Raw genomic sequence first — 11255 nt, 5'->3', positions numbered from 1 at the left:
ATGCCACTGACGTGGATGAGAGTGAAGCGGTGAAGAAGCAGAGGACATTGGATTCTGTTTTGAAGAAACCGTCTACAGTTTCAACGCAAGGTGAGTGGTGCACCCTTTCCCTCTAAATGAGTACTTAGTTTTGGGTGGATATTGCTCTATAAATCTATACAATTACAACTATATAAAAGATTAGGGTATTATTATTACTATTATTATTATGATGATGATGATGATGATTATATTATTATTATTATTATTATTATTATTATTATTATTATTATTATTATTATTATTATTATTATCATTGTTGTTCTTTTTATTATTACTTTGTGGTATAGTGAAAAGACACTCGCTTTAGGATCGGAAGGACCTGGGTTCGAGCCTCGCTCAGTGCATAGTTGAGTCCTTGGAGAAGGCTCTTTACTCACATTCTCTCATGAAATGGAGGTGTAAAATGAGTACCTGGCCGTTAACAGCGTTGTCTCTGTCCGAAAAAAATTGTAATATCCCCTAACAGGCTTCATGTCCCATCCTACCTGTTGCTGTTGGCGTTGGCCACGGACCCCTTGTAAAGTGCTTTGAGCACGTTTAGTGGATATTGCGCCATATAAAGCTTATTTTTTTTAAGCTATTCATATTAACAAACTATTTTTTAAATTTCTTTCTTTCAGCAAGAAATGATATCTGCAATGAAGTTGTTTCAATGTTTGCTGCAGCAAACATTCCCTTATCGAAGGTTGACCACCCAGCAGTCAGAAACTTCTTGCAGACAAGAGTTGAAAACGGTGGTGCCATTCCACAAGCTCATCAGCTGCAGGAATGCTACTTAAAGAGGGAGTTCACCAACAAAAAAGAAGTGGTGTATAAGAAAGTTATAAACAAGCCTGTGGCCATCATCTGTGATGAAATGTCTGATGATGTTGGAAGGTGGGTTTTGTTTTTTGTTTTTGACTTACAATGTTTGTAGAAACTAAAGCGAAAGAGTAATTTATATATAGGAGTAGGAGGCAGGTGAATACACACACACACACACACACACACTCACGCACAATCATATATATATATATATATATATATATATATATATACCACACACACACACACACATATATATATATATATATACTACACAACACAACATACACAGTGATCAGTTCGAATCCTTAGTTTGAATTCTATAATTAAATGCTGAGAGCAATTATGATATCACTTTTGCATCCTTCCCTATATGTTATTTTGTGTTTTCTCTTATTTGTATCGCCTATCTTTTCAGGTTTGTCCTCAATGTCTTAGCTGCACCACTGGAACCCTTGAGCGCTGATGTGGACAAAGTCCAAAGTTACCTCTTGGACACAAGATTTTTGTCTGTCACAAACCACACAACCGTTGCGACGGCCATAATTGAATGCTTAGTCTCCACTGGCATCAAGTTTACTGACGTCGTCACCGTAAACACAGACAATGCAGCATACATGAGGAAGGCTTTCAATGATGTATTGAAAGGGCTCATGCCAAATGCTACGCATATCACATGCATGGCTCATATCATGAGCCTAGTGGGTGATGCCTTCAGAAAGCCCTTCAATCGCACCAACAAATTCGTCAAAGCTGCAAATGCGATATTTTGGAACGCCAATGCCAGAAAGGCAAGATATCTGCGATTCCTGACACCACTCGTCAAATCTCCAAAGATGCCTCCAAACCCAATCGCTACACGGTGAGATTTTGAGAATTTTCCTTTCTTGGTCATGATTCATCTGGGTCTTTAAAAAAACTTTTTTCACCTAAAGGTGACACATTGTTAATATTGGATATTGACAAATAGGAGGGTCAGTCATTCTTATTACCTAATTTGATATGTTAGTAAACATATTTAGTAGTATCATGTTACAGTTATAGTAATCTGCTCCCTTTTTTGTTGTTGAAAAGATGAGCTTTAATTAAGTATCTGACTGGGAAAGTGCTTGCTATGGCTTAATAGAATTGATTATTCCATTATGTTATCTTTTTAGATTGTCATCATTTTTTTATTTCAAAGTTAGTTTGCTTTAACCATTGGTATAAGAAAATGCACTAGAATTTTTAAAAATAAATATTGGAAGCTATCTTGCACAATTATTTCGGGTAAAGTAAGAGGGTCATAGTCAACCATTAAAGTCAATGCCTAACATTAGTCCTCACTAGGTCAAGTCATATGATGATGGTAAATTCAACAGACTATACTATAAGGCCAAAAACTGATAGATTAAGTAGGTATAATGTTATCTTCTTTTCAAATAAAAATTCAATTTAACAAATGAATTAAAAATGCATCATTTCTTTTACTTCCTTTTCAAAATCCAGATGGAATTGTTGGTTTGAAGCGGTCTCATACCATGAGAAAAATTTGCAGCACTTTGCCACATTCATTGCAAAGGAAATGGAGCACTGTGGGCGCACGGCTCCAGAGTCGTTAGTCTACTTGAATGATATCCTCTGCTCGGTGTCGGAGCGCCAGTTAATTCAAGCAGAGATGAGCTTTATAATCCAGCAGTCTCAGTCCATCGTTGTAGCTACTGATGTATTCCAAAGCCAACGTCCAATCGCCATGACAGTAAATATTCATTTTCTCCTCCTACCTTTAAATCTTATTTTATAAGATTAAGAGCAGGTATCATTATTAATGAAACGATTCCATCTTTGTTGAAACTCTGCCTTTGGACACAACATTATAGTTGAATGTCTTTGACTAGAGCAAGAAAAGAATTACAAAACAAAAATACTTTCTTATGTTTTTTAATCCTTGCCTTATTCTTATTTCTATTTTCACCAGGCGTGGTCAAAGCTCATGGAAATTAAGGACCAGTTTTCATCTTGCCATGTGACCCTACAAGATGTAGAAAGACACTGTCCGCATGACCTGGACCAACATCTCAAGCTTCAGCTCCAGGATAGTTTTTGTCAAGCTTTCTCTTTGGCCAATGAAAAGCTTGAGAAATATTCATCGACGGAAGGCCAACCAGGGATGGAATTATTGAAGGAGATACCTTTCTTCAATCCTTGCAATTTAGTGTTCATTGCTGACTCTGATATTGATTCTTTGACCATTCCTGGTATTCATGAAGTACCTCGTGTAGAAGTACTTCGATATAAAGAGTCTCTTGGTCCAAGAGCAGTGTCGGCATCTGGAGGCATTCCACTTGATCTGACTGTTTTTTGGAACAGTGTTAGCTCAGATGTTCCCCATCTTGCTACGCTGGCAAAGAGATACATATACACCTGCCTTAATTCTGCTGATGCTGAGAGGTCCTTCTCCATTTATAATCTTGTATTTTCAGACAGGAGAAGGCGGCTCAACTAAGCAAACTTAAAGGCTTTGGTGTTCCTTTATTATAACAGTTTTATTTCCTATGAATATCTTGTTTAATTAAATTTTGATACCTCTCTTTGCAGATTTTTCGTACTTTTGTTTTGATATAAGATTAAGATTGATGTTTTAAATCATTTTTCATTCTGATCTGCACCTGAGTGACTTTTGTGTGCATCTTCAGATCATTGTAGTATTTGGGGTCCCCGGGAACGAAAAAAAGTTATCCGATTAGTTAACAAAATTTGCAAAATTTGGCAATTTTTACGGCAAAATGTGGCAAATTTTTCTATTTTTTGTGGCAAAATTGTCATTTTTTTGTGGCAAAATTTGGCAAAATTTGGGATTTCAAATGGCAATTTTCCGCGATGCCAGCTTTATGTTGCTTATATAATTCAATTTTAACCCGCAAAAGTGATTATATTTATATATAAATAAATTCACTCATATTTTCTTTGCCGAAACAATCGTTTCTATGTCCTCCATTTCACCAGTCGGCATGTGTCCGTAGTATCTGGGACTATGCCGACTGAGGAAATAGAGGACATAGAAACCAACATTATCGAGCACTCTCGTACCTACAAGTACACGCCAACACTCATATATATATATATATATATATATATATATATATATATATATATATATATATATATATATATATATATATATATATATATATATATATATATATATATATATATATATAAATATATATATATATATATATATATATATATATATATATATATATATATATATATATATATATATATATGTCTGTGTGTATGTGTGTATGTGTGTGTGTGTGATAGACACAAACAGTCTCTATGTTCATTTATGTGTCGTCCCTCTGTCTGTGTGTGTTCGTCTGGTTTTTTGTCGGTCTGCTTCCTTCTTTTTTTCTACACATTTTCTTAAAAATACCTCGCATAAAAAACAAAAAACAAAACTCGAACAAATTCACTCACATAAAAAGGTATAAACTAACAATACAACTCTCTCTCTCTCTCTCTCTCTCTCTCTCTCTCTCTCTCTCTCTCTTTCTAACACACCCTCTTTCACACAAACACACACACGCACACACGTACACACACACACGTACACACACACACACACACACCCACACACACGCACTCTCTCTCTCTCTCTCTCTCTCTCTCTCTCTCTCTCTCTCTCTCTCTCATATAAATATTAACTGGATTTCAAGATCCAATCACTTGCAGAAAGGGAATGTACCAAATGGTTATCTACAGTCTATCTAGTTTTTAAGTAATGCATTTATGTATTTATTGGCTAAAGAAGGGTTTTGAGCCCGAAACGTTCCGCGTTTGACGCTAACTTGTGCACACTTAAACATATCACAATCATATTTCGATTCAAACAAAAAAAAAACTTTTAAAAATTTAACTTACAGAAAGATGACCCTCTCTTTAACATAAGTGTCCATAGCTGAAAGGTTGAAAAACAACTGGATAAGCACCATAAAGAACAAGACTCCTGTTCTGTAGATGAAATCAAATGCAACTCGGTGTTAGCAATTGTTAGCAAATAGCAATACCTAACCTGGTCCATCTTCTCAAAAACGATATGTTGTGATGTGATTTTGATACTGTAGATTGAATTTATAGTTTTTAAAAAATGTAAAACTCATGTGTTTAACCAGTTCACTGCCATACTCTGGAAAGACACCTATTGAAAAACTTTTGGCTAGAAAACCCGTCCTTCAAATATCGGTCGACTTCAAGGACCCCCATCTTGGAACAAAACTCCCAAACCTGAGAATAAGAAAGACCTCGCAAGGTCTCAAGTTTGAGAGTTTTTCATAAGACGAGGGTAATTTAAATCAGTTGATATTTGAATGACGAGTTTTCTTGCCAAAATGTTCAATTGGTGTCAGGTCAGTTAACTGGTTAATTGAGTAGATTAACTATAGTTTCATAAAGTGTATATAACTACAAATTCATATTATTTCTGATCATTTTAACTTTGAATTCATTTAAGAACTCTGTATCCCTCCCACATAATACCAGTTTGACACGATGGGCAACATATAATGAATCAGATACACAACTCATGACTTCCTGAATAAATGAGAGACAACTCGGTGTTGTAAGATATTCCCGATAGCTCAGTTGGTAGACATAGTAGAGATATTTTTCTGACCCTCCTGTCCATCCAGCAGTGGTTGGGTAGCTGGGTCTGTGAGATTTGGCAGAAGTACTTACGATGGACTAGAGTCCTATCAAAAGAATAGCAAGAAAATGGTATTGCCTGTTTCCCAATATAGAAACCGGTATAAACTCCAGCACCTTGGGCCCAATGGCTCTGAAGAACTACTTTTCTAAAAAAAATCTGACTGACAATCAAGTGTTAGCAACTAGCCATACCATAATGAATCAAGCAGACAATTCAATGTTTACAGTTTGCTATTTTAAATTAATCTTATTGAATAAGTCAATGTTAGCGTAACAGTTATCTTAAAATGAATCAGTTGGACAATTAACCAATTAACTGCCGTACTATGGAAAGACACGTTGGTATTTAAAAATTGGCCAGAGAACTCGTCATTCAAATATCGATCGATTTAAATTACCCTCATCTTGGTGGTCCCAGGTTTGAGAGTTTTCGCCAAAATTAGGTCATTTAAATCGACCAATATTTGAAATACGAGTTTTCCAGCCAAATTATTAAATACGAGTTTTTCCAGAGTACAGAGTTAACCCTCTCTTTACCACCTACAGCAAAATCCTCACATTTGTTAAGACACAATATACATTTTTTTTCTTATTCAGATTTATTTTGTACATCACAATGATCTGTGTTTAATCAATAAGAACATAAAGTTGCTTTGTAGAGAGATTGAGTTATAAAAAGCAATTTTTCTGCTGGATAAGCCTGCCATTTTGGGAAAATACTGAAAATGGTCGGTAAGGAAAGAGTTAACTGGTCATTAGATTTGTATACTACAATGTTTGCACAATAAGACTGAATCTATGGCTCCCACCAACCTGTCATGGAATCCTGTGATGGGATCTTCCTTGAGTTGCCAGAAAACAGCCACCAACATCAAAGCGAAGAAGACAGATGTTCCTATCTGCGGGAGAAAGGAGAAAATCTTAGAACTTTTAACTTTTATACTTTCTTTACTCTTCCTCTGTCACATAAATGACCTTCCCCAAGCTGTAGTATCTCAGACAAGGCTATTTGCAGATGACTGTCTTCTCTACAGACACATCAAATAATCAACAGACCAAGTACAACTGCAAGCAGAATTACAAAATCTTGAACAAGGGGCAGACTCCTGATACATGCGTTTTGATGAAACAAAAGTGAGTAATTTTTTTTGTAAAAAGGGAAGAGGGTGGAATGTGAATTAAATCTGTACGACGCATTGCATTTCATATTTTTGTTGTGATGAATTTCTCTCAATGCCGCCCGCAAATCCGGTGATTAATATACACGTGCAATGTATTATTATATCGCTAAACAATATGAAACGCATTGTTTAATATATACGGTAAATCTACTACTTTTATAGATCGTTAATAAGAATAAACTTTTGAACCAAACGTTTTTCCAATGAGCAAAAAAAAAAAATAAAAAATAAAATAATAATAATAATTTTTAAAAAATTAGTATTCTCAGAAAACAAACCTTTGATAGGTAAAACGTGGCCTAGACGAAATGGTATACTCATAATTTTATGAATAACTAATAATAACATTGTGCGGTCAATATCATGCTCACCACAGTCAGTCCTGTTTGAGGATTTCTAATCATGTCTCTGAACGCACGGCCTGCCACTACTTTCATCTGTGGGGAAAGAGAGATTATCTTATGATGATGGTCATCATCATCATCATCATCATCATCATCATCATCATCATCATCATCATCATCATCATCATCATGTATGTGCGCATGTGTGTATATGTATATGTCTATGTGTATGTCTGTATATGCACCTGTGTCTATATGTGTGTAATTATGTGTATGTATGTGTCTATATGGGTATACATGCATATGTATAGACAGTATGCGCTTGGCTAAAAGGCTCACAACATTGTCATCCGGAAGTATAACGGGCCAACACACACACACACACACACACACACACACACATATATATATATATATATATATATATATGTATGTGTGTGTGTGTGTGTGTGTGTTTGTGTTTTTGTATGTGTGTATGTGTGAGTGGGTGGGTGGGTGGGTGTAGATGTGTTTGCGTTGTGTATATATGTGTATGTATATATATATATATATATATATATATATATATATATATATATATATATATATATATATATATATATATATATATATATATATATATATATATATATATATATATATCAAGGAATTTACCCAATGGAAACCGTACGGTGCTCTTATTGGCTAACCAACCAGCGGCCTCGATGAGAAAAATATCCGCCATTGAGACATTGGCTGGGAATCGCGTTTCTATTGTAAACAAGCGCTGATCGGCCGTTCATGAAATCTAAGAAAATAACTTCCTGATCGCTCGTTTAATCAAAGTGATTCAAAACGATGTCTCTAAAATGATATAAATGTGACTTCTTAAGGTTTTCTTCACGGTCAAAACAACACAAAATTCTATTAATGATTACGTCCAAGGCAAAAAGGAATATTGACAGGTCGACCGAGAGTTGAACTCGTCAGACGACAAACATCAATGCTAAGTGTAGAGAGAGTCAAGCTCTTGTTTGTCTTGTCCTGTTCTGTATAGAGAAAAGGATAAATAGTATAACCCCGTGCATGAGTGGTTTCGTGTCATAGTTATGTTTTAAAATTGTTTCTGTTGTTTATGTGTGTAGGGATGAGTCTCACACTCACTGCATCATCATAGCAAAGAGACCCAACTTTAAATTTGGCTCACAGGAATTTCAGACACCACTCGTAGGAATTTCAATGCCGAAAGAGGAATTCCCGCACACAAGAAAAGGGAATTGGGATGGTATTCGGCATACATATTGTATAGTATCTAGTTCTAAATATATAACTGATTAGAATTATATTATGATATATAAACACAATGCCAAATACAATTCCGAAGTTTCTTTATTTCAAAAGAAGTAAAGCTCCAAAACCTAATGTTAGTGATTGTAGTACTGGTGGTAGTGAGGATGATATGGTGTTGGTGATTGTGTAGTAGTGGTGTTGACGATGATGTGGTGGTGGTGGTTGTAGTTGTAGTAGTAGTGATAGTGATGATGATGTGGTGGCGGTTGTAGTAGTAGTGGTAGTGATGATGATGTGTTGGTGGTGGTTGTAGTAGTAGTTGTAATGGTGATGATCTGGTGGTGGTGGTGGTTGCAGTAGTAGTGGTCGTGATGACGATGTGGTTGTGGTGGTTGTAGTAGTAGTGGTAATGGTAATGATATGGTGGTGGTGGTTGTAGTAGTAGTAGTAGTAGTAGTAGTAGTAGTAGTAGTAGTAGTAGTAGTTAGTATAGTAGTAGTAGTAGTTGTAGTAGTAGTAGTAGTAGTAGTAGTAGTAGTAGTAGTAGTAGTAGTAGTAGTAGTAGTAGTAGTAGTAGTAGTAGTAGTAATGATGGTGATATGGTGGTGGTGGTGGTGGTTGCAGTAGTAGTGGTAGTGATGATGATGTGCTGGTGGTTGTAGTAGTAGTGGTAGTGATGATATTGTGGTGGTGGTTGTAGTAGTAGAGGTAGTGATGATGATGTAGTGGTGGTTGTTGTAATAGTGGTGGTAGTGATGATGTAGTAGTAGTGGTAGTGATGATGATGGAGTGGTGGTGGTTGTAGTAGTGATGATGATGTAGTGGTGGTGCAGTGGTGGTGATAATGATATAGGTAATGATAATGATATGGTGGTGGTGGTGGTTGCAGTAGTAGTGTTAGTGATGACGATGTGGTTGTGGTGGTTGTAGTATATGGTAGTGGTGTTGATGTGCTGGTGGTGGTATAGTTGTAGTGGTAGTGATAATGATGTGGTGCTGGTGGTTGTAGTAGTAGTGGTAGTGATGATATTGTGGTGGTGGTTGTAGTAGTAGAGGTAGTGATGATGATGTGGTGGTGGTTGTTGTAATAGTGGTGGTAGTGATGGTGTAGTAGTAGTGGTGGTGATGATGATGGAGTGGTGGTGGTTGTAGTCGTGATGATGATGTAGTGGTGGTGTACCCTATTGGTAGTGATAATGATATTATAGTGTTGGTGGTTGTAGTAATTGTGGTAGTGATGAAGTGGTAATGGTGGTTGTAGTAGTAGTGACAGCGATGATGTGGTGGTTGGAAAACACATTATAGGTTATTATAATACACGATTACACACATTCTCTAACTTCATTTTTTGACAGCTTTATTGAAGCATAAATATACGCAACAGTTCTGAACCATTTTATCGTGGATTTTGATATTGTTTGTTGTTTTTCTTGTGTCGTTATGTTGACATAGAGACCGAATGAATGGTTATGTTTGCATTCCCAGCCCATGATATAATGGCGCTGAATGCTTTCATTAGTGGACACTTTTTAGGCTCCGTACGTATTCTCATTCGTTTAATTCATGATATATTAATATATATAATAATATATATATATATATATATATATAATATATATAATATATTAATTCGTTTACTAATTATTTGTTATTGCCACTGTGCAGCGCTATTGAGCATTGTAAATTGATAATGGCGCTATACTAATTTCCCATTACATTACATTACATCCTCCTCATCATCATCATCATCATCATCATCATCATCATCATCATCATCATCATCAGCAGCAGCAGTAGCATCATCATCATCATCATCATCATCATCATCATCATCATCATCATACATCATCATCATAACATCAGCAGCAGCACAGCAGCATAGCATCATCATCTCATCATCACATCAATCATCATCATCATCATCGTCATCATCATCATCATCATCATCATCATCATGTCGTCATCATCTCACATCATCATCATCATCATCGTCATCATCATCATCAACATCATCATCATCTCATCGTCATCTCATCATCATCAATCATATCATCATCATCACAGCAGCAGAGCACAGTAGCATCATCATCATCATCATCATCATCATCGTATCATCATCATCATATCATCGTCGTCATCATCATCATACATCATCATCATCACGTCGTCGTCATCATCATCATCATCATCATCATCATTCATCGTCATTCATCATCATCATCATCATCATCATCATCACTCATCATCATCATCATCATCATCATCATCATCGTCATCATCATCATCATCATCATCATCATCATCATCATCATCATCATCATCGTCATCATCATCATAGCATATCATTCTAGAGCTCCATCAATTGAGCTATGATGAGCCAGTGTATTGTAAAGAGTGAAAAAAAAAAAGAACCCCCCAAAAAAACCGGGAGAAATAAAGATACTTCCCCTAAATGTATAATTACTTGGTTAGCAAAAGATGTGGCATATCCGACGGTAAGAAGTTTCAATCCGTCTTTTTTCTCGTGGTTTTCAAACGTGGCGTACAACTTGGATGCTTCCACTTGCAATCTGTCATGATTTTACATCATGTAAAAGAAATTGAAAAATATAAATATTTTTTTTATTCTAAAAAAAGGAAACAAAAAAAACAAAAAAACAAAACAAACCCTGAAAAATAAATATAAAGAAGTAAAAAAGTTAAAGATAAATACGACCTCCCCCCAAAAAAAATTACATAAAAATTCTAAGACAAAACAAACGAAAAGCTTCTTAAAACAAGCATAACAAAGACGATAAAAAATAAGCAAATAAACCAAAAAAAAAAACAAAAAAAAAAAAAAACAAGAAATAAAAAACCAAATTAAAAAAAAAAAAAACAAAAAAACTCAACAACTATACAAACAATCACAGAGACACACACACGC

At 35.5% G+C, this 11255-nt stretch overlaps 2 protein-coding genes across 7 annotated transcripts in view; one reads left to right on the top strand and one right to left on the bottom strand.

The window, feature by feature from the left end:
- The window catches only part of LOC144979597 (uncharacterized), a 4318-nt gene extending 612 nt beyond the window's left edge, over window positions 1-3706 (top strand). The window contains exons 1-5 of the mRNA XM_078926360.1: window positions 1-90; window positions 663-918; window positions 1265-1708; window positions 2335-2584; window positions 2804-3706. The exon at window positions 1-90 is cut by the window's left edge and continues 612 nt beyond it. Coding sequence (XP_078782486.1) covers window positions 1-90; window positions 663-918; window positions 1265-1708; window positions 2335-2584; window positions 2804-3331 — 1568 coding nt within the window. The 3' untranslated portion in view covers window positions 3332-3706. The remainder of the gene's footprint in view (window positions 91-662; window positions 919-1264; window positions 1709-2334; window positions 2585-2803) is intronic.
- Window positions 1-11255, bottom strand: part of LOC144979596 (broad substrate specificity ATP-binding cassette transporter ABCG2-like) — a 38955-nt gene that overhangs the window by 4816 nt on the left and 22884 nt on the right. For all 6 annotated transcript variants that reach the window (XM_078926356.1, XM_078926357.1, XM_078926359.1 and 3 more), the window contains 4 exons: window positions 10794-10899; window positions 7088-7153; window positions 6349-6434; window positions 4753-4842 (listed from right to left, as the gene is read on the bottom strand). In XM_078926356.1, coding sequence (XP_078782482.1) covers window positions 4753-4842; window positions 6349-6434; window positions 7088-7153; window positions 10794-10899 — 348 coding nt within the window. The remainder of the gene's footprint in view (window positions 1-4752; window positions 4843-6348; window positions 6435-7087; window positions 7154-10793; window positions 10900-11255) is intronic.

Source organism: Berghia stephanieae, chromosome 9 (assembly GCF_034508935.2).
Source record: "Berghia stephanieae isolate SIO BIC M18660-M18661 chromosome 9, UCSD_Bste_1.3, whole genome shotgun sequence".
In the NCBI taxonomy this organism is placed as follows: domain Eukaryota; kingdom Metazoa; phylum Mollusca; class Gastropoda; order Nudibranchia; family Aeolidiidae; genus Berghia; species Berghia stephanieae.
The sequence above is the reverse complement of the archived record's forward strand: the minus strand, read 5'-3'. Positions and strand labels throughout refer to the sequence as shown.